Source organism: Diorhabda carinulata, chromosome 7, assembly GCF_026250575.1.
Source record: "Diorhabda carinulata isolate Delta chromosome 7, icDioCari1.1, whole genome shotgun sequence".
Taxonomy (NCBI): Eukaryota; Metazoa; Arthropoda; class Insecta; order Coleoptera; family Chrysomelidae; genus Diorhabda; species Diorhabda carinulata.
The window spans coordinates 7,387,788-7,413,131 of NC_079466.1; the positions used below are offsets into that span (position 1 = coordinate 7,387,788).

General features: G+C 31.9%; 1 protein-coding gene across 3 annotated transcripts in view; it reads left to right on the top strand.

Annotated features, from left to right (window-relative positions):
• The window catches only part of LOC130896686 (protein quiver), a 68,614-nt gene that overhangs the window by 6,459 nt on the left and 36,811 nt on the right, over window positions 1-25,344 (top strand). For 2 of the 3 annotated variants that reach the window (XM_057804945.1, XM_057804947.1), the window contains exon 2: window positions 16,107-16,154. In XM_057804945.1, the coding sequence (XP_057660928.1) occupies window positions 16,107-16,154 (48 nt within the window). Of the gene's footprint in view, window positions 1-4,930; window positions 4,973-16,106; window positions 16,155-25,344 lie in introns of all 3 variants that reach the window. The other variant, XM_057804946.1, reaches the window with a different exon arrangement.

Consider the following 25,344-nt stretch of genomic DNA (forward strand, 5'->3'; position numbering starts at 1 on the left):
AACATTATGAATTGGTTAACAATCAGTAACTTTTACAGGGATAACCTGTACAATCTAAAGATGATAAAAATGAATTTTTCAATCAATTCTTTAACAAAATGTACTTACTCTTTGTTTCACTCGAAGAAATTTATGGTTTAGAAGATATGTATATTTTTATATCGTTGCACATACTAAGTAAACCCAATTTATTGAAAATACGTATTGAAACACAATCAAACATTTCTAATTGATTTGCATACTGCCGAACTTACATAAGGAGAAGGTTGAAATGTAGAAAAATTTAGTTGGCTAGCCTACAACTTTTCAAATAAAAACAAAAACTATAAAAAATATTCGAAATGGGCACCTTGGACTTCTGCACACTTTTCGAGACCACGGAGGATATTTTTTTGAACTTGGAATAGCATTCCAAGATTCTGCCTTATAGCGTCACAATGGAAGTTTATTATATTCGTTCCTTAGGTTCACTGGTGTTTCTTATCTATCCATTAGTTCTCCAAGTATTTTTAATTGATAATTACAATTTATGATAATTTTCTTCAGAATGTCTATTTATGGCTAACAGTTTACTTGGCATGTACAAGGATCTAAAAATCTACATATCTTCCAAACCATACATTTTATCGAGTTAAATAAAGAATACCTTTGTGTTAAAGAATCGATTTGAGAATTCATTTTTACTATCTTTAGATTGTACAGGTTGTCCCTGGTCTTAAGATAGGACAAACATACTACATGGACATACGTAATCATTCATTAAAAATTTATAATGCCCAAATATATAATTTAGAAAATATACTTATATATAATTTGCGATTTCGTAACTTTAAAGGCCTATTTTTTTCATGTCACAGCATTATTTTCACGTCCTCTCGCTCACTCCCGATTTTTTTGCATCAAGTCCTCGAACACCCTGTAGACCTAAATGAATATTTTTTTCCTTTCATCATCAGTTTCCTCACTTATCACACAAAGCCAAAGCAATTAATTCGATTCTTTCCTATAATAACATCAAATTCTCAATATCCTCTTCTTCCACTAACACATATCTTATCTAGTGTTTTTTCAATTGTCCGGTGAAATTTTTAATACAGTTACATAATAATTGACGAGCATGTTGATATTTAAATGTTGCATTGTTTCACGTGACAAATCATTTCATTTGTGCATAGATTAGTCCAATGGGGTCAACTTTACAGTGATAAGGTAACTACATCATTTCTAATTCCATGTTCTTCCGCTATTTTGTATAGTCTATACTTCTTACTATAACTATAATGAATGCTGTGCATATAACTTCAATAGCTCTGTTTTAAATAACTTCTTTTCTGTTACTATTCCTTTGGTTGTTAGCATATCGAAGAACCCTCGTTTATCCTATTTTACATTAGGAAATGTTTCTATTAATCTTGTGTTTCGTGGAATTTGGACAAACTTTCTATAAATGGCCAACGATCATTTCTCCCTAGTAAATCTTGTCAAACATTTTTCATAAAATGTTCTTAGTTTATCAATGTTCCGTTCAAATGAAAAATATGTTTGTATTCTTTCCTTATTTTCTAAACATTCTCTTATATTTCCTCCTCCAGCAAATAATTTCATCTTTTTCTATAAGCCAAAAGTTTCTATAATTTTTCCCACAATGTTTTGTCACCATCCAAGTCTGCTAACAATTCATCCGAGTATTTTTTTTTGTATTTAAAATGAGAATTTTATTCTTTGGATTAGTTGTTTTAAAGTACAATCTATTTGAATGAGTTTCCTCCCAATTGATCCGTTGATATCGTTGATTCAGAAGTCAAAATAATAACTTCTTCAACTTGCGTCATATTTGAACACTTAGATCCTACTAGAATAATACTATCAAAATTTTTATGTGCAAGGGCGCCTTGTACTCTCATTACTAAAGCTGTCTTAGGCATAGTTCAATTGCAATTGCAATTGCAATAATTGGAAATTGATTCTATTTTTATTGCTTAAGTTTAATTGCTCAATATCGTTTTTAATCACCTTTTATTGCAAAACTAACATTTCGTGTATCACAACCATAATACTATACAAACAGAAATGGAAATCTAGAGTAAAATGTCTCATTTTCATTCGATTCGATTTCGAACATTTTTTACTGAGTAAACCCCAAATATTTTTCAGTTTTCTATCTATCCTGAAGACGGGTTCACCTTTTTTTGAAAAACCCTGTGTACCTACCTAATTTTTGTTAATTGAAACGACTGGATAGTTTGGATTAAGAATTGAAATTGCTTGGTATTTCTATATATTTCAATAAAAAATAACGATTTAGCAGAAATAATACTAAAAAAAGATTTATGATATTTCATCGTGGTTTACTTCATTGGTTATAAAAATTGTGTGAACTATTATTATAAAATAAGCTTTAGTGAATTTTTCTGAATGCAGTACAATAATATTTATTGTAAATATTCTCCGTCAATAACAAGACGATAGTTTTTCTTAAGCATTTAGTTAATGAAATTCGTGTGTATTTTTAATTCAGTGAAAACGAATCATCAATTCTTCATTATTATATTGATGAATGTTTCTATATGAATTGAGAATATGTATTTTTGTCAATTAAAAAATTTTGTATCAAAAACGAAATACATTGTCAGAAAACATATTTGAGTGGTAGAACTGTGAGATACGTCACAGGGTACATGAATAATGAATTCGTACCTTAATCAGTGTTAGAATCATTTCGCAAAATATAACGGCTGGACAAATATGACAGCAACATTGCTCCCTTAACTATACGGAAGATTGTTGAAGATTTTTGATAAATATTTCAATCATCTCAATAATAAAAACACATAACTGTTATTGTTAGTAGAGTTAATTTTAAACAATTTTTTCTCCAATTGTAAAATTTATCTGATCTTATCTATAATGAATTTTACAAATCTCAAGTTTTAAGCTGAATACCATGGATATCAGGGAAGCAACTGCTATATTACTCTATCGCCAACAGTTTTAGAAAGTGATATTTGGCCATACGTTATGATTGAATGCCAAACTTTTATCGCACAATATCTTATAGTCTAAAGATACAAAGTAGCTATAAATTTTTTATACAGACAGCATATTGGTACAAAGCGGATGCGTTTACTAGTTGAGATTAAAAATATGTTCAAATAGATTTTGATTGTATATAAAAATTCTATCAATATTATAATAAAGTACGGTATAAGAGTCAATGCAGGAAATAGTAGAAACTTTTATCAAATAAAATAGAAAATCTGTTTAAGATTCACAATTTAAAATTATCTGGAATTAGACAACGTGATACCGTCTTTGCTTTTTCTAAGCAGATTCGTCTTTTACAATTCACCTTCTTGACTGTTTTTTAGTTTCAGAAGTGAGGATGGGGGATTCAGGTTTCATCTATAGTTATGAATCAAAGCATATGACAAATGCATTCTTTTAAAATGCCGTTAGCTTCTTCTATCTCTTTAACCCCAATCCGACGGTTTTCCAGTTCCATTTGGTGAAAATTTGCGATGCTACTGCTGGTTGTCGTGGTTTTTGGACTCCAGCCACGTTGGAATTGATCTGACCAAAATTTAATGACCGTAAATGAAAGACCAGAGTCTCTATATACAGAGCCTAGCTCCTCTTTTATTTGTGTAGGCGTATTAGACAAAGAGCCAGGACCAATTTCAAGTGGTCATTTCAAAAGTCAGTCAAGGCCAGAACGCTATAAATATTCATAAAAAAACACTTTTATGATTTCATCAGTCTTCAAATTTTAACAGAATAAATAAAATAAATGAACAATTAATAATATTCAATGCCAGAAAGAAATTCCATCACCAACATTCTGCCAGAGCGAAAAACGTGTCAGTGCGAGTGCAAGTAAGACAGTAATGTAGAAACCTGCAGGTTAGAGTGAGATCGCTTATTGGGTATCTATCTATCTATCATTAGACATAGATTTAAAATGATACATAATACAATAGATTTTTTTTAATCTTGTTGAATCATCACTTTTGAAAGATTTGAAAGATATTCTTTACGTCATTGTCAAGTCAAATATTAAAACGCGTAATATTCTAGGTATTCTTTTCTTTTAGGAATAACTATGTGATGTACTATACTGTGACGTATTGCTATATTTCTTACTTTACATTTCGAAGGTCCTAACACAGGTATGAGTAAAAAGTAGGGATCCTCTGACCTGACATTCAGTAGTCGTTTACAAACATTTTTGGAGTACAGTTTTACTCGTGCGTCGATCTTGTTGTCAGAATAAATATCTTATACTGAAGTATTGCAAAAAAAATTCTGTTTGTTAAAGATTGATAGTATATTCGCGTAAAGACAATTTTAAAGTATCGTGAGGTATATTTCTGCGAGTGTTGATTTGCCTACTTGATTATATAATACTTGAAACTCGTATGCTATAGACATTTTCATTTTCAGTAGGATTAGAGGATTTACTGTAGAAAATTTCGTGACTTTTGAAATAACCACTGGCTCTTCCTCTAAATGTCCTTTCGACGCAATTGGTATAGTTGCATGCTTCATCAGCGGGAATTTATAGATAGATAAGCAAAGAGTGTGGTTCAAATGTTATAATCTAATAGGAAACATCAGCTATTAACTACTTTATGAACACTGTATCATACTGTAGTCATCATTATTAACCAAGATTATCTTTTAAATTGAGGTTTTCTGTACGATGAAAAATTACAGAATAGATAATCAAGATACAGTTATTGAAGGGGAATAATATTAAATTAGAATATTTAAAATAATAGATAGAGAATTCATGGCTGCTTTGTTCTTACTATAGAAGTTATTGTATTTTATTAAAATATGTTTCAGCTTGAAAATGTTTCAAATAATTTTTGTTTTAAATGTATTTATAAGGTATCCGCGTTTTCTAATCACATTCGTAACTTTATTCCAGTCTGTTTTATATGTTTTGGACGTGCTCAATGGGAATGTGCTCGTGAGTAAAAATGATTTACACTTGCAACTTGCTTGAAGTGTTCATTACTAAAACTCGATTAGATTTTTTTATAGACGCCTAGTTAACATTAATCGTAAAATTCAACTCATTTAAAATCCCCTTTTCAAATTAGATAACATATAATATAAATTCAACCACATTAACAAAATTTTTGTACAGACATAACAAATATTCATCAAAATAACGAATTTTTATTTTCATTTTTGGGCACAAATTATTTAATTTCATGAATACTGTTTTAAATTACACAATTTTACGTATGTGAGTAAGACCCACTGCTCCCTATCAATGAGAAATATTAAAATTGAAAATCGTTTATAGAATTCTAAGTACATTGCAACATAATTAGAGACATTTGGAAATAAGAACATTTTTTGTCATATAATGTAATCTTCACCATTGAAGGAGAATACGAGATGTATGAGAGTGTGAGATGTAATCAATCTAATCAATACCAAAATTGAAATAGAAAATATTTCTTGTCAGGAACACAAATTTTCTAGCCGTTAAAATCATATTTTGAAGGCCGAAGTAGATCAACCTCGCTGAGGAAGACCTTCAACCTCAAACAAACAAACATTGAACATGCAAGTGTTTCTAAGATCAGTCCACTGCTTAGCAATATAGCACAAAAAAGTTTGGTAGTCGATTTGGACAAATGAAAAATTTGTGATGAAATGGTGCCAAAACAGTTGTATAGCTAAGCCAAAGACCAAGAATCCTAATTTTTTGCAAATTTGAAATATTGGATCTCCGGAGATCATTGAAAAGACAATGACTGAAGGGAACCACTTTGAAGAGGATAATAGTTCAGAAAAGCTTTAGTCATTTTAAATTTTCCTTAAATATATTATTTATTAGTATAAATTGACAATTTATTCATTTATTCACATTTAACTGAGATATGAACCACACATTGTTAAATTTCCCTAATTTACCATAATTTTGTTTTTGTACATTCTCTACATTTATTTCAGTTTGAACGTAATATCGTTTTTTGTGGTGACACCAGATTTAATATTCTTATTTCAGTTTATTAACAATTTTCACAATTCGCAATTTAAGTGAAACTGAAATTTTTTGTCCACTTAAAAGTCTATGAAAAGACCGTATTCAAACTCTGCATCTAATGTCGCGTGTATCAAAAAAATTGTGTAGTTGAAAATAGTTTTTCAGTCCTTTAGTAAAATTGAAAAAACTGCATTTTTATACAGCAACAAATTTATTAAGGAATAAATATACCTGTATTTCTAATATATGTGTAATGTCCTATAATATTTTGACAATATCTCAAAATTTTTATTAATTCCTTTCTGAGGGCTGATAATTGTAAAAATAAATTGACATAATAGACATTCGTAATTGTGTCTATTTTGCTGGTATTCTACTAAAATTACGCTTCCAGCATCCCAAAATATGGTTAAAATAACCTTCCCTACTGAAAGTTGCATCTTGAATGATGAATGATGACTCCTCCATCCACGTATCGATCTTGGAAGAAAATTTATCTTTATTTTACCTCAATGCTTGAAAGACAACTACAAATGTTTTTACGAGTATGCCTGGGAGACAGTCTTTCAGGTTCTGTTCGACTTTTTTGAATATTTTCGTATGTGGTAGTAGTTTTAATTGCTCCACCTATATAATCGTCCGTACACGACTGTTTACAACATTTAAATTTATACCAACACGATTTAATTATAGTATATGAGATTGCAGATATCTCTTGTGTACCAAATAATTGTGAATTTGCTTTGGGGCAATCGGAATTGTTTGATTACCGCGCTTGCTTGAATGATCTATTTTAATACTAAGATCTAACTCGAATTCGGACTTCTACTGTAGATACGCTTCGAGAGGTTCAGGCAGACAGTTTTTAACAAGAGTCTATAGATAATAGTTTATAATGTGATGAAAATGTTTGTTTTTATTTATAAATGGATCAAGGCCGCAGTAAATGGATCAGCATCGGTAATTAGAAATTTTCAACTTTGGAAGGAGCATCCGAACCATGGAAATATATATAAGATCATGCAGCAAAAATAGTTTTTATGGTATGAGATTTTTCATGCACTAAACAGTCTCTCTTCAAATCTAAGTTAGAAATATTACTTATCTCATTAATTCGATTCTGGTCAGAGTCAGGTTTTTGAATGGGATGACCATGGAAAGGCATTTTTCAGAAAACAGACTATTTAATTTATGGAAATATGTGGGTTCTCAATCTCGAGCATAAGTTGATATCACTTATTACACAGTATATCTCATTTTGCTCTTTAGAAACGGCGTTGTCATTGTACTAATTGTCTCATGGAATAGACATGGGCTGGTAAAATGGAAATCGTCAAAGTCTGATTATCAGAAATATTATGATATGAATTGGATGATGGTTAATGGGATGATCCTTTAATCAAATTAGGTATCCTCTGTCGGTCTTGACCAGTGCCAATATATTCCTTAAGATATCCCTCTTCAATATTCGAAGATCCTCTTCGTCCTTCTCTGATAGGCACATGGCTACGATTTCATAGGTAATAATTGGTCGAATTCCTGTTCTGTATATTCTCAACTTTATCTTAGTGCTCACCTCTTTACTCCTCAGAAACGTTACACACCTCCAGGACACTCTATTTGCCTCGTTTATTGTAATACCCCACTACTTGAAATTTTTTCACTCTTTGATATTGTTATTCTTCCAGAATGATTTACTTCTCATTATTTTTTGTCTTGTTTATCACAATGTACTTTGTTTTTGGAACATTCATCTCCAAACCATTTCAATGGCCGCTTTAATAAACTACACTATAAGTTTCTCCAGGCTTCATTTATCCCTTGCCAGAAGTGCCATGTCATCAACATATGCTAGCATCTGCGTACTGTTTCATAAGTTGTGTTTAGGAGTGTTATTGTTCCATAAATCGCATAGTCGCAGGGGGCCTTTTTTCCCTCCTTTTTCAGGATTCGAATGATCTGTCTCATATTCCATTCATTCATTAATAATTCCTAATGTATTTTAGTCCTGGTGCTTTCCTCTGTCTTAACCGCCCAATTACTTGCAGTAATATGCTTACAGTATATTTTTTATATGATGATTCCTCTACGTTAACATTTTCACCGTTTCCCCTCTTGGTTACTTTCGTGCTATTCACTCATTTTTCTGAAGTCGGCTTCAAAGTATGCTTCCCATTCCTTTCTTTTTAGTCTTTGTAACGTTCGCCTGGGCTTATTTTGTGCTCTGATGTACATGGCTAAAAGACATTCATATTTGGGCACCCGATACAAACAAAGCAAGACGTAATGCAAATTCTACAATATATTAATAAGCATAGAATGCCGAAAATGGCTTTGAGAAATATTAGAATGCCATATAATCGTTAGGTGAGCAAAGGAATCAATTACAATTAGGTATACAACAGACATCCGTATTAAAGGACGAACTATTGTCGAACGACTGAAATCATTCAAGTGTATACCAATATATAAATAGAAAAATTAAAATGTAAATATTCAGTGAATATTATGTCTTTTTCATGTTTCGGATAACATTCTTAGTATATCTATTACTTTTATAACTATTCACAGTGATGCAAAATGTTACTCATTTCTTTTATTTCAGATATTGCCAGACAATATAATGATTATTATTCTTTCATTAGTTAATAATTTAGTAAAATTTTGGCAGATGTGCGTACCAACTGTTCTAATATAAGTAACAGATCGTGTTGATACACGGGACATCCATATAATATAAAAATGCAGTTATACAAAGAAAATAAATATACTAGATGTCCCATTTCACTTAAAATTCAACAACAATTACAAATAGAATTGAGAATAGTATCAAAATATTGTGGGACAACTGGTATATAAAAGTCTGCACATCAGAATCAATTATTAGATTATTAATAAACCACATAAACCGTTAAAATGTGTTAACATCGAAAGTACCAAAAATAGTTTTCTCTATCGCAAAGACGAAAAGGCATTTAAAAATTTGACGAAAAAGCATATTAAATTTTACTGTTTAAAGCCATGTTTCAGGTTTATTTGATGGAAAAATATCGATAACCTTACGCCGCCAATGAAAAAATTGAAATGAGTAGATTACATATTCATCTTCAAGATTATAATCACAATCGACATACAGGATGTTTATAAATGCGACAAAATTCGAGGTGATTGCTTGCTATGAAATTAAGTTGGTTTTTATGTTTTTTTTTTAAATTTCAGTAATGCTAGAAACTAGAAATTCTGTAATTTTCATGCACTGGTAATTGACTAACGATGGATATTTTTTCAATATTCCTGTTACATTATACTGGTGTGAAATTATCAACCCTTACTTAATTTCATACCAAAACTTTTTTTTCAAGATGAAATTTTATGAATTAAAATTATAACGTAAAATCCTTGTTTTATTTGGAAATATTTTGTATTCTTGAATTTTTCTCCCAAAACAAATAGCTGCAAAGAAAAAAATAAGCACCATTATTTATATTTTTTTTAAATGAATTTAATAGAAAACAGAAAATATATAAAATGCAATAAGATTCATAATAAATGCTGGAAATGGCCACCTCTACCTTGTTTAATTACAAAATTTTAGAATAGTGGCTGTTGTGACTTCAACAATTCATTTACTGTGTTCACTTAATGTTTATTCAAACGGTAGTATACATATCCCAACCATTGGATTGGTCGAGGAGGGCCCCAAAATTGGCCTCCTCGATCTCTAGAGTTAACTCCTTGTGATTTCTGTACTTGAGATCACCTTGAATCATTGGCCTACAGAACACCCATAGTTGATATCAACGATTTGAAGAATCATATTCACAATGAGTGACACCATGAGGAATATACCTCAAATGTTTAAACTGTACGGCAATCCATGTATTTTGACTAGAGGTGGTTATTTCAAGCATCTCTTATGAATTTCATTACATTTTACATCTTTACTCTTTTCCACTCAATCTATTAAAAAATATATAAATTATGGTGCTTATTCTTTTTCTCTGTAGTTATTGGTTTTTGGAAAAAAATTAACGATTAAAAATTTTTAAATAAAACAAGGATTTTAAGTTATAATTTTATTTAATAAAATTTCATATGGAATAAAAGTTTTGATGTTATAAAGGTTGCTAATAGGAATATTGAAAAAATACCCGTGGTTAGCCCTTTGTGAGTGCACGACAATGACAGAATTAGCAATCCTTATTTTATTTCATATCAAAACTTTTTGTCAACATAAAATACTTGAAATTCTTGTTTTATTTAAAAAACATGTTGTATTCATAATTTTTTCCCAAAAACAGTAGCTGCAGCGAAAAAAAATAAACACCATAAATTATATTTTTTTCAATGATTAAAGATGTAAAATGTAATACAATTCATAATAAATGCTGGAAATGACCCGTGATTAGTTTTTTGCAAGTTCAGAATTTCAAGTTTCCAGCTTTTCTGACAACTGCAAAATCAATTTTAGCCACCACTGCCTAAAGGTGATATCTCGGAAAGCTGAGAAAATTTTGTTACAGTAAAGACTCATCTTAATTTCATACGAGCAATCACTACCTGAATTTTGCCGCATGAATTTAGAAATACCCTGTATATAAACTACAAGTTCTATGGAATCAGAATTAGGTACAAATATATACAGTTCGGTCCTAAGGTAGAAGATAAATTCAGTTTCTATGTGATTATTAAAATGCAAATGAAAAATCCAGAAGCACATCAATTTTTATTTGTTTTTGAAAAGCGATGTGCCTACACAAATGAAATATGAGGTGAACACTTTTTACAGAGATAAAGCGCATTAGAATGAACATTTTCAAGTCCTTATTAACTCAAACAAAATGAGTCGGATTTTTCCATAGATTAATATTGAAAATAGAGACAGCGAGTTTAGGAGCTTGTTCAAGTAAGCCCGCACTGTTGAAAGAGAAATACATCGATATACCCATACATGTGATACCTTTATATGGACAGTTCCTATAAGTGGAAGATGTTCCGACTAAGTGAAACAAATAGTGTATCGTTCTCTCTCTCCTCCGAGCGCTTTAGTTAGTCCTGCCATCTTTGGCTCGCATGAAGCATGCGCAGCATAGAGAAAGTATCTCGAAAGAGAGTGAAAATGAATATTGTCGGCACCTTAACGTAGGGACGTTTTTTCCTATACCAACTGTCCATATAGGAGTATTACATATATGGGTATACCACTCTCTATTGTTTCTGATTGTATACCTATGGACTTGGAAGCTTTGAGTGGTAGGAAAGGTAAAAAAGGAGAATTACAAGATTTTATTTAATGGATAGTAGAGATAGGGACTCAGAACTAGTAAAAATCTATGCTTGCTCTTTCCAATAGTACAATTCAACTCACATATCGCTCTCTCTATCCTTAATATTAACTCTATGTATTGTTTGCGTCGATTCATGACTGTAGACAGTTGAGACAGTGGATTTTGGCCGGAAAAGTGAAGGTGATCCCTTTTGAGATAGTCATAGGATTACGTTCATCCACGATTTTCACAAAGGTAAAACGTAAACAAGATAGAATTACGCATCACTGCTTGATTAGGTGAAAAGAGAAATTGCAGAAAAGCGCACGCATCCGAAGAAAAAGGAAATGCACCTACTCACAGGTGATCTCCATTGCTGATATTCTCGTCCCCTTATTCATCACATGTCCTGTTTTCTAACCTCAAAGTTTCACTTTCAGTGAAGATATTTTTGGTAGAAAGATGTCAACTATTATTTGAAGGATTGAAAAGATTAGGACATCGCTGGGCTAACTGAATAGATTTGAAAGGAGACTGTTGACAAATTAGTATGGAAACGAAATGTCTTGTTCCTTTGTTAGGTCGGAAACTTTTCAAACAACGCTTGTAATACAAAATTTCATTATTTTCTATGCAGTATGGGATCAAATGAATTAATCAATTGTAAGAATACGGGACGGACTTGATGATAGTTACATCCCGAAATACGAATTTTCCATTGGCAATGATCATTTTGAGAAAATCTTTTTCCTGATAAAGATAACCTTTTAGATAGAAATATAAGGTTTCAAGAAGTCGGGGCTACATCCCATTATGTGACAGCCAAATAAGCTTATGTTAATCAGGTTTTACATATCGGGATTGGTAGGCTTGGCAAAATTAAATGATCTTACTGAAATGGACTATTTTATGTGAAAGTATTCATAATTAAAAATCTACAAAAGTAAAGTACTCTCCTCCAGTTTGAATGATTATCAATTTAATATTTGGAAATTTAATCCACTCGTCAAACCTTTCACAAATAACATAAGAGCGTCAGTAACCAACGTTTCTTTCTAAAATTTTTTACACATTCTACACATTCTAATCCATTATGCATGTTTCAGCAAATTGAAAAATATTTTCATCATTTACAAATATTGCCTGCTCCAACAAATAATATCATCTTTTTCTTTCAGTTTTGATTTTGTATCTTTATTCTTCCAAGTCTAATTTATGTGAAGTTTCCCATAATTTGCCTTTTTTGATGTTTGGTGAAATGTCGTATTTTGAAATGTATATCAAGAGTCAATCCAAAGTTTTATTGTAAAGAATCCATTTTTCTTTGGATCAGTTTTTCATAGTACAATCAATTTGAATATTTTACCTCAGTTAGCATTGCTATTATATTTCCATTCTTTGTTTGCTGTATGCTGTGTACCGTCATAGTTTTTTTTTGAGGTAAATTTTTTCAGTTTTACAGTTTTTGCGCAAGAAAACTAACCAAACATCTTCATTATATTATCCTATAATCACAATTGCAACTAATTAAACTGAATATAATGATCAAAAAATCATTTATTCTAATACTGAAGATGATAGTTCAATAAGTATTAAAAGTAGTAAAAAGATTTTACTGACAATGAAAACAGCAAATATTGCGGGAGTTCTGTAAGCTCGTTACTGTTCGAGATACATAATATACTAAAATTTGATCTAGGAAAATATCTAAAAATATGTCAACGTCCTCTACTTGTCTAAAGGTGCTCGATATCTGATCCTATCTGACATCAGCTCTCAACATAAAGGTTGTACGAACCCTAAACATCATTGCAAGACGTGAGACGTGAAATAATGGTAGCAGACCCCAATGACTATACACGAGGGTAGCTCAACTAGCACGAGATGGCTGACGCGACATCAGTACACTGTCAAATTTGAAATGTATGGTAGTTTCCGAGCATTATCAATATCAATGTAATATACACCCTACAAAAATTATCGCATAACTCGTTATTTTTTAAATATTTTAAATGTGTTGCCTGTTTTTCGGATTTCATTATTATTACGAATTAAAACACCAATAGATACGCCTTTTGCAACATTTATTTTATATCAGTTTAATCTACAGAGGACAAAAAGTTTGATTTACCAAAACATAGAAAAAATCAAAAATATTGTACAAACAAATGGACTTAGCAGTTTCCTTTGGTCTTGGAAGGTTTCTAAACAGGTTCTGGACGTATCCTTGTGGCATATTTTCCCAGATGTTAAAAAGAACATTTTGAAGATCATCTAGTGTTCTTATTGGTGCCGGATGCTGCTGAATTTACAATCCTAGATGGTTCCAGACATGTTCTATTGGGTTAAGGTCCGGGCTACGTGCAGGCCAATTCAGGATGGGTATCTCGACCTCTTCTAAGTACTGCCGAACTACCCTAGCAACGTCTGGACGAGCATTATCGTGCATTTGCAGAGTTGTCACCGATATATGTCACCCATATATGGCACTACATGAGGTTCTAGGATATTGGTTATGTACCTGTCAGCATTTAGTCTTCCATCATTCACTGGTACTAACTCCGTACGACCCTCGAAAGAAATTTCTCCCCAAACCATGATAGAGCCACCACCAAAGCTTTCAGTTTGACACGAATTAACCTGATCGTGCAGTTCACCTCGTCGCCTATATACTGGTACACGCCTATCTGATGAATACAGACAAAATATTGATTCATCCGTGAATAAAATATTGGACCAATATCTTGAATATTCCAATTTGCGGGATCTCGAGCAAATTTCAATCTTGTTACTCGATGTACTCTGGTAAGACGTGGACCTCTAGCTGGTACTCTGGCTCGTATACCTGCTTCTCTCATTCTATTTTGAGCTGTTTGTAGGCTTATTCGGACATTAGGAGTAGCCAACAGATCTGTTTGCAGCCTTCGAGCGATGGTATCCCTAATTCTTAACACTGTTAACCTCAAATAATGATCATCCACTACCGAAGTTACCCTTCCGCTACCTTGTCAGGGTCTTCTGGTTAGCTGCCCTTTCTAGTGGCTTCTTCATTCGTCACATGTCTTGTTAAACGTTTAGGCACATCCATTATTGACAAAATAAATTCAAATTTTCACTATACAATAACACAATTTGCTTAGAAAGTTCTCGATCTCAATGCATTCTCTAAGACAGAAATGATTTACTGGAGCATTTTTGCTTCCAAAAAATTTGTAAGAAATTGTGATATTTTTTCCCATGGTAAGAAACCAGAAATATCTATTAAGTTGATACATATACAGATTGTCCCAAAAAACTAAAATAAAGTATTAAAAATATCCTAAAATATCAGTGATGCGATAATTTTTGTGGGGTGCATATTTTCGTAATTTTTTTTTGTAAATCTCATGAAAGAATAAAAAAGATATGACTTAGGAATATTTATAATAACAAATCAAACTCACTCCTATAATATCATAAAATCTTAATGTAGGTAGGTACTATTTATTTATTCATCTTTATATTTATTTTAACAATTCTACTTATTCTTGCCAATTTTCAAGGACTTCTCATAGCCATCATCTAAGTTCAAAGTAGGGAATGCAATATTTTTAAGACTTTGCGCATGGAAAGACCTAAAATAATATATGGTATTTAAAGCAAGAATTAAAGCTTCGTGTAATGTTTATACTTATATTTTTTCAACCACAAATATTGAAAAACATTTTATTCTTTTGACTTTTAAACTTATTTGGGAGTTTTGGGTGAGGAGTATTATACTTAGTTATAAATTATATAAATTCATTTGTAAGTCTCTTTCATAATCATTTGCTCTGAAATGTAATGAACAAATTGTAAAAGTGTTAGGATTAAATTTGCCTCCTCGTTTACACCGATGTAGGTATCCATTCTTATCTAACTTGTGTATAGTCATTGAGCAGACACTGCAATAGCTTCGTACGACCGGCTGCCTACTCCACAGAAGGCAGTTCCGGGAAAGGCCTCGGTTATTTGATCCATTTTTAACTCATTTTTGATATGTGAGTATAAAATGGGAATATTGAACTTGCACTGACGACGATAGAATAGGCCCTTATATGAGCTAATTTTTGATTAACTTTAACTACGTTCCCTGGTTGAATTGCTTATAAAGTAAATCCTCTTTTTCTTCGTTTTGGACCTACCTCAACTACCGCTGGTGTCTATACCAACACAGCCAACTTATGCTGTTTGACAATTTAAATAATAACTAAAAATGGGCTTCTATCAAAACAATTACACAAACTATGGTATACTAGGATCACAACCCGAGCTAAGAACGTATTTTACTATTGAATGGTAGACAATCACTGTTCTTTAACCGTTTCAAATAATGTTTTTATTCACATGAAACATCAGCGTGAGAATCGGTTAAATAACTAACATTTTTTGAAACCTCTGGGCTAAATCAAAACTCTATAAGGGATGTAACCCTGGCTTCTTTTTTTAAAAAGAAGCTTAAGATTTCTACAACATTGGTGTCAAGTTAAATACCTCGATTTAGCAAGCACGAAACTCTTATCTATCCTGTCGAAACTACAGCAGATAGTAATTACTTATACGTGTTTTTGTTGGCAGCTCCTAAATAATTGATAATGAAACGTTAATCACTGTCTAAATAAATTCAATATATTTCAGCGTAAATTCAGGTTATCAATATTTTTCGAATAAAACTTGATATAAGGCTTGTATTCAATGTGGTTGAATTGTCTTCTTCGAAAAATAACAAGTAATTGATCAAAAAATTATTTGAAAAGAAGCTCAACTAATTCTTCGGCATCAAACAAATTAATATTTCCTATGCTTTTATTTTTCAGTGATAATATTGCTAGCTATTGCTACACTATCTAAAGCAGAATGCCAAAGTAAGTCTTGATGTCTCAATGTGTATTTTGGTGTTAATAATAATTGTTTCTGACAAATATATGTATAGAAAGCTTTTTTTGATATATTTCCATTTCATTAGCGGATTTTTTTTGTTTAGATATTAGCAAAGCACTGTTTTATCTGTTTGTATACATTATTTTCACTACACTACACTTTCACAGATCTAACACATTTTTAATATATGCACAGTGAAGTGAGAAATATGCGAAATACATACTTCTTCTAAGTAAACACCTTTAGAAGCTTTCATTGTATTTTTTCAAATTATTTTTTGGATAAGTTCCAAGAGACGTTGATTAATAATGCACGTGCTGAGTAATTAGAAAAATAAATCCGCATGACATTATCTTATAACTTAACAGATGAATAATTTCATTTCAGAAGAATCTTATCGTGATTTTATCAAATCATTTTCTTCCTGCAGTTTTTTCAAATTTTTACGTGTAATTAAATGGAAATTAACACTTTTTTATAATTACCTATCAAAAAACCAAAAAGAATCAATTCCATATTCATTCAAGGCCGTTTCATAAACTTGACTTTGCTGTTTACATTTGTTACAAACTTAAAAAAATTAAATTGCATAAGACACAGCTGACGTTTGACGTCGCCGTTTGCCGATCGGTATGTCGTTGGTGACTTTCAACATAAATTAATATTTTGAATATATATAATACTCCTATATGGACAGTTCTTATGGGAAAAAACGTCTCTACGTTACGGTGCCGACAGTATTCAGTTTCTCTCTCGTTCAAGACACTTTATCTATACTGCGCATGCTTCATGCGCAGAACTAACTGAAGCGCCCGGAGGAGAGAGATAACGATACACTATTTGTTTCACTTAGTCGAAACAACTTCCACTGATAGAAGCTGTCCATATAGGAGTATTACATATATGATCTTTTCCCGTCGGAAGTTCGTAACAACTTTCACATTCGTTTGCGATTGTCACGTGATTTTGACTTATGAGGTTAGAACCTGATGTTGGGGTTATTTCTCTCTGTGTATACACATGTCAAAAAGAATAACAACATTTTTAGGTTGACGGCCGCAAAATTAATTTTATCAATAAGGTACAAAATTTGCTACTAATGTCACCCGCGAATGGGAACGACAAACGGAAAGTTAAGTTTATGAATTGGCCTTAATACTCAACTGATATTTTTACATGTATTATCTACGGAGTCACAAAAAATAATAAAATTATCAAAAGAAGAATATGGTTGAGGTCGTCTCTAGTAATGAAATAATAATTCTGATTCTAGATGATATTTTAAACATTCTTTCATATGAATTCCATTGATACACTTTTGATAAATATAACCTGCCATCATTAAAATGTTAAAATCAAATTTTATTCACTATAGGAAATAAAAATGCACCTTAAATCTGTTGGTATTTCACTATTTTTTATGAACCATTTGGGGGAGTTACAACCCGTGATTTGGAAGTAAACTGGGACTAAATCATTACTTCATTTTACCTTATTTAAGAAAAATCAAAAATCAAGTTACGGCAGATTTGAATTACAGGGGTTAGATGCAAAGAGGTACAAGTAATATTAAGGTGAAACGAAGAAAATCGAGTAAAAAGCTCTTACGTGCTTAGAAAATCTGTGGATGTTACCCAGATCGTATCTTAAGAGAAATTATTTTCTTATTTAGTTGAGAATGTTTAAATAAAAATAGGTAAATTGATGGTTTTTATTCTGAAGTCACTTGTACGTTTTTGTTTCCAAATTTTGTGAATAAAATTTCATAAGCTAAAAATAATTTTATATAAAACACAAAAGAGATAAATTAACGTTCGTAGAAAGAACATATGAATATTAGTGGAAGAAAAAAATATTCTTCGTCAGGATCTAGTCTACGGCCCATTTCGTCAGCATCTACGTCTGGCTTTTTGTCTGGTTTTTTGATGTGGCAAGTTCTTATAGAAGTCATGGTAAGCTGAAGGAATAAAAATAGATAAGAAATCATCTTCGTTTCGCAGCAGACAATTTCTGTTAAGTTTGTTCATATCAAACAATACAGAGCAATTTCTAGAGTCGATAAACGGAAAATTCTCACTTCTTGCACTTTTAAAAGAAAAAATCATTAATTGCTTTTTTCTGCAACCAAACACAATTCTTATTAGTGATCAGAACGAATATGTGAAGATTTGTCTTCGCATTTTTCTCGAGTAGACCAACGACCTGTCGCACTCCATGTATGAGGAGCCAGGCTCTAAGAATTTATGGTCAATTTTATTGACGTGTGTGAGTTTGACCAGAAACAAAAAATATTTGGCAATATTTAGGTTTTTATTCTGTCCCCAAAGGAGTCGGAAAAGCAAAATAAAGTATTAATTTCATTAGGTAGATTTAGAACATATTGAGAAAAAAAAACAGGAGTCAGTTATACGTTATAATTATTAAAAAAAATACTCACCATTATTTTAAAAAAAAATACTTTCAGATAGCTAGATCCGATTTCTCTCGAACCACGTGATGTTGTTTCGCTCCAAATATACAAATATACAGTCCCTTAAATCAATATGATTGATTTATACATTATGCTAAAAAATAAATATTTTATGCAACAACAATACTTAGAAAAGCATCCATAATCCACTAGCTAAAGTGCCCTTACGTGTTAAGACTTCTTTCTCTCAATATTCAATATTCACTCACATCGATTAATGAGGAATAGTAAAGATAATATATTCGTGTTTATATTGAAAATGCTGGGAAAGGAACGATTTTAATTATTATCGAAAAATTAAGCTATATGCAGAATGAAAAACGTTGAAGGAACTTTTAGGAAATATATCTTTTGCTTTATATAAGAAAGCCATCTAGAGTATGAAACACTTCACATTTGGGGAGGAACTTTTCTATGATAAAATCGAGTGCGCTGGTTACAAATGGGGTTAATGTAAGCAAATATTTCAAGGTACTTAATAGTATCCTTAAATATGAAAAATTAACGTTATAATAATCCTACGAGGGTATAGTACCCTGCAGAATCAGAAGCAAATTTAACAGAAATAAGGGTAACGTTGATCAATCTATTATTCATAAAATAGCAATTTCATGAAGTATAATTCCGAGTACAAGCTACAGTGATATATCAACTTCATTTCATGAACTGACCGCTAATGCTGATGAAATTTGTAACTCGCCTAACTGTTCATCTTTATGTTCATGAATTATAGCACCTGATGCAGAATTTTTAGCATTAGTGTTGAAAATATTGTCAACACTACACTACAATCGCAAATTCAACAATAACCTTGGCAATTAAATAAATTTTATCGGAAGCATTATTCAAATAATTACCGATGTCTGTACTAATTAAAATCTCAGCTTTTAGGCGTTTAATCTTCTCATTTTGTTTCAGAAATGTATTAGGTTGAAATATCCACTTCAATAAATGATTTTCTATTAATCAACAATTTTGTTTCATGCAACCCAACATACTTATACTCATCCACTAAAACATTTGAATTATTGTGGGTAGAGGTAAGGAAAAGTATGTCACGTGGTAGAAAATTTGGAAAAGTATCCAACTCTATATAAAAAAAAACATTTCTAAAACATACCAGAATGGCCATGGTGTAAGTAAAGGGTGTGGTATGAATGTTCAATTGGACATAAAGTAAAGTGTGCCGAGTTAAAAAATTTAATATCATTTTTGACTCATGCAAAATTTCAATGTCTTGCTTTGTACGAAATAACGTAGTAACTATAATCTTAAAGAATTCTTATTAAATTTACCCCAATGCTAATGTGGCGCCACCCTTATTCAACACATTTTATCTGACACTCTTTCATATACACAAATAACTATCCCACTACTCTCCAATCCATGTAGATGAGTTCATGTTGCTACTTCATTGTATAATATTATTTATTACATCATAACTCCCTGAAATTTCTTGAATATTCAAAAATCTGATCATGAATATTGTCTAATGTAACCAGAAACGTCAAAAACTTAAAATATGAGTATACTGCCTAATAAAATAATACGAGAGTGTGACGGAAGGAAGGAAAATAATGTGGAACTGGAGGATTGTGTAAGGTATTATCTACCATATTAGCATAAAAGTATGCCTGTTTTTTTTCTAACATTACCGGCACAATAATCTGACGACTAACGCTGGATGAGGACAGTAACATTGATAGGCACATTTCTCTCACTTCATGGTAAATGTTGTATTCGACTTCAGACCAAAAAATTCTAGCAAATTTAGTCTCACAGCTACGGTATTTTCTCTAGACATCTATTACTAATGAAAAACTAAAAGCATGTATTAATTGCTTTTACTGTCCTGTTAGCCATTAATTTGTTATTGTCCAAACCATTTTTTGTGTGTAGTATTTATTGTGATTTCAATTGTTCCTGAGTACTAACGTAGAAATCAAGGTTTTACATACAGGTCTGGAAACGAGGGTAGCAGAGTAGGTTCATTTCACTCTGTGGCCGCCAGGTCAGCGCTGTAATCAAGAGATGTGTCAAATTGTGTTAACCTAATAAAAATAATTATTATTTCTATAAGTAATGAATTGTTATGGATAAAAGTAATTAATATGTGACGTTATTATATAAAAGTAGTTAAATAAGTACAAAGAATAATTGTTTTGCCCTACCCTCCCAACAATCTCTAGCATTTCTAAATATCAGCGCCGCCCTCATCATCAAACACTTACATCCGCTCAAGAGAACCAAGCCGCTATATAGCAAAAATTGGGTTTGGTTTCCAGATCCGTATGTAAGACCGTTGTAGAAATAGAGCGATAAAAAATTTGATAGGTGTATTGATTAATCGATTGATCTCAAGTTACAACATTTTACTATTTTTGCCAAGAATTGGCCAATGAAATAATACGTTTGTCTCATTCAAACAAAGTTTATGTAGGTTGTTCCGAAATAATATATAATATCAATGGAATTTCTACGATTGGGGATTTATTAAATTTTTAGTATTTCATTTTCCCCAGCGCTTGGGACAGTTCAATTTATATTGTACCTCTTGTGATATACATAAAAAATATTAGTTATGTATTTATTTGAACGTTCTTTTAATTTACTACGTAAGAGTAGCCAGAAAAGGTGCTGTATCTTGGAAACTATTATCGTAAAGATATAGTATAAATTTTGGTTTGAAGTGACCGAGAAAAGACCTACGTTTATTCTCGTAAGGTATTAACTCAAGTAACAGTGTCGTGTTAGAAACCCTATTAGAACGAGTAGGTTTGTTGTACTAAGGTTGAATACTGAATATACTGTTTACACCACCGCTACACCAATTACACTGTGTGACGCGCGTTTCGATAATCATGTTATAGTCTTCAGAGACCGAAGGTGAAGTTTACCTTTACTTATCGAAACGCGCGTCAGACAGTGTAATTGTGAGTCGTGGTGTAAACAGTGTTTTCACTATGAATAATTCCAATGGTTCCATAAATTCCAACTTAGTACTAAGGTCGATGCATTCTCTTTTCCTATAGTTCTTATCCTAATTGAATTCTGGACACCCTCCAATAGCTAGAACTTCCGCCTGTTGCTAGGGCTCCTATTGAGGAAGTATTTGTTCTTGGCTCGTATACAACTACTTCCGTTTCTATTGCGGCTCTGAAGCATCACTTAGTAATACTGATTTTCATTAGAAATTATATGTTTGATAATTCATATCTGAGGAATTTTGGGAGAAAAGTTTTGCCACAAGGTTTTTCCATTCTCATGAGTATATGATTCTTCCATTTCAGAATCCGATGTTAATCATACTGATAATAGACGTATTGGCATGTCTTTATACGCTAATGTGCTGTGAAGTTAGGTCTGAAATGGTTTTAAATGCTAAAGTTTTGATTCGTTGACTGTTGCTTGAGTTTTTCCTGCCAGGCAATTGCTCAATAAATTATTATTAGCATGATAATGATAGTGTATATCAATCGCAGTATACAATTTTTTGCATAAATTATGGCTGTTGTGGTGTCGTAGATATAATTCCTGAATTCCTTACTAAATAATTGGTTTGTTGTTTTGGAATAATTGCCTAGGTTAAGCCATATACCATGGTATTGTCTGAGTTTAATCCCAATCCCACAGACTCGCACCATATCTTCGTTTTATTTACTGTTTTTTTGGATAATGATGCATAAGGTACCTTCAAATTCGTTTACTTCTCTTTGTGTGATTACCAATATAGTTTCATTGTCCATCATAGTTCTCGAGGGTAGCATCACCCATAGCCAACGTTAATTCAACACTTCAGTCTCTCTCTCTCTCTCATGGCAATGTCCTTGTATCGTTGTGCGCAATCATAACATCAACGGAAGTAGATTTATTATCAAGTCTAGTACAAGAAAGGCCTGAATATTAGATATTTATAGCCACAAAACGAAAACGAGAAACAGTTGGAGAGTTGTATGCAAAATAGTTTCTTATGTTAGTATCTTGTCCTTGAAAGTGTACTTTTATCTTCTCTAGAAGTACATCGAATGACAATCGGAAATATTCAAAAAACCATAGAGTTGTCTTATTTCTAAAACAGGATGAACCCAAATAATTCCTTTGGTAAAGAAGTAAACAAAGAATAGCTAGCTTCTTATATAATAATAATTCTAATTTGCAAAAAGACTAAGGAACTTTTAATGTAAAATTATAACTTAGCACAATCAGGGCCTTTATCCGGGTTATGTGTTCAGAACGTGTGCCTCCGCCCTTAAGTTCAGAGCACGTTTTTATACCTCATGATAGATGTCCAAGAAGGGCAGATGGCTACTCCTTCGTACTCTAGTACTGCCTGTAGCTGTTCAGTCAATTGAAATTCAAAGCTTCGTTTCCATAGCTTTTAAGCAAACGTTGTGTTGCTGATGGGTTTGAATTATTTCGAGTTTGTCCAATTATCCTCATCCATTTTAAGAATAAAGATGACTTTTGGTCTCCTCCAGTTTAGTAGTATTCCATCCAATGATGTGATGATAATGAGAAGTTCTCCCTTTCTGTGGAACAAGATGGGCTTATTATGGAGAATAGGCATAGAAGGAAAACAAATGCATTTAAGAAGATAGATTACCCTTTCCTTTCCTTTTGATCTTAGAAATTAAAAAAACATTTTTCACGGTCCTCTCTACTCCTCCACTCTAGTGCGAAATGTTTTAACTGGTACTCTACTAATAGTTCATAAAATACAGTATTATTGTCACCAACCTTTACATGTTATATCACATGAAGTTCAATTACAAGCTTTTATGGCATTCGGCTCACGTGGCACACAGGATGGAGACAATAATACTTTGATAGATATTATGGAATGAAATATATCCATAATGATAGATTGTACGAGTATATCTATTCGCCTCCTATTGGTTTGAATTGATTGTGGAAAAGAGAAGTTATAAAAACATTTAATAAACAATGTTCATTGCTATGCCTCTTAGTTTTTTAAGATAAACTTTGTGCAGGTACGGTACTCCTTTTTTTAGGAAAATCTACAATTTACAATTGCGATAGGTGACCTTGACCCTAATTGAAAGTTGTAGTAGTACCTCTACCATATTTTCTTCACTTTGAACTGAACGCGGTTGATTCTTGCATGACTAAATTGTCCACATAACAACATTGTTATTAACTGCTGTGATGAAATTTAAACAATAACTGAATTTGGTTGTTTCACTTTCATTTATGTAACAAATAATTTGAGTATAATTCGTTTCAAAATATTTCGTCTCGTACAATAATCTTTGTAAGCTGTAACGAGTATTCCAAAAATACATGTATATAGACTTTTTGCCACAGTTACAATTGGGCAAAACTATTACATATAAAATTTGATATTGTAGAATGAATGTAATGAATCTTTATTCCTCACAAAAATATTTTTAACGTATATTACATGACAATTCCATAATTAAAGTTAAACATCAAGGGGTTAACAATAATATTTACCTTTAAGTAGGAATCTTCAATTTTAAACAAATGATAATTGATTTTTTCCAATTTTAATTTGAAATGTATTTGAAAATGCAGGAAAGCATATTTTTTATGGTAAAGGTTTACTTACAAAACTGTTAAGCGAAAAAGTAAACATTGATAAATTGTGATGTCAATACAATATATCATAACAAATGAGTATACCTTAAGGCATTAACAAATAATTCTATACTCAGTGACAACAAACACGAAATGACTTCAATAGTAAGTATACTAGATTTTAGGCTGGCGAAACTTAGTAATTCAGATCAGGAAGATCTTGTATAGATGCGATATTTGCCCTGCGACAAATAACTGAAAAATCTATCGAGTATAACAAACCGGGCGTTTGTCCAATACAACTGGTGGACGTGGTACACCTTCTACAACAGGCAAATCCCATGTAACATCATAAAAACAATCGAAAACATTAACCAAAGAAACAAAATGCAGGCCAAAATCAATGGCATAACTACCGAAGAAATTCCTGTGAACAATGGTATTCGACAAGGAGATTCTCTTCGCCCAGTATTGTTTAACATCGTTATGGACGAAGTAATAAAAAGCACTCGTAACCTGAAAGAGTATAAAATGGGGAACAAAGACGTCAAGATCCTGTGCTATGCCGATGATGTTATATTGCAGAAAACAAAGATGACCTACAGAGATTGCTATTCAAATTCAACACAACGGCAAAAAATTTGAAAATGAAGATATTTGCAGCAAAAACGATATGCATGACCACCTCAAAAACACCTATCAGATGCAAACTGGTTGTAGATGATGAAATTATACAACAAGAGATGACATTTAAATATGTAGGACTAGAAATATCAAGATACGGTGATATCGAAGCGGAGGTAAGAAACCAAGTGGCAAAAGCAGCACGAACCTCAGCTTACCTGAACGATACACAGCGGAAACCAGACCAGACACATCGAACACAAAGAGAATATTAGAAACCATCGAAATGAAAATAGTGCGCAGGATCGCTGGAAAAACACTTTTTTACGCGAGGACATTAGAAGAATATATAAGATTGATAAAGTAAACAAATGGATACTGGGAAGATAGAGAGAGTGGAACGAACACATAGATCGAATGAATAACGACAGAATAGTCAAAATAGCTAGAGACAAGTCGCCCCTAGACGTTGGAAGATCCCACAAAAGATGGAGTGACAACCTCTCTAATAATAAAGGGAA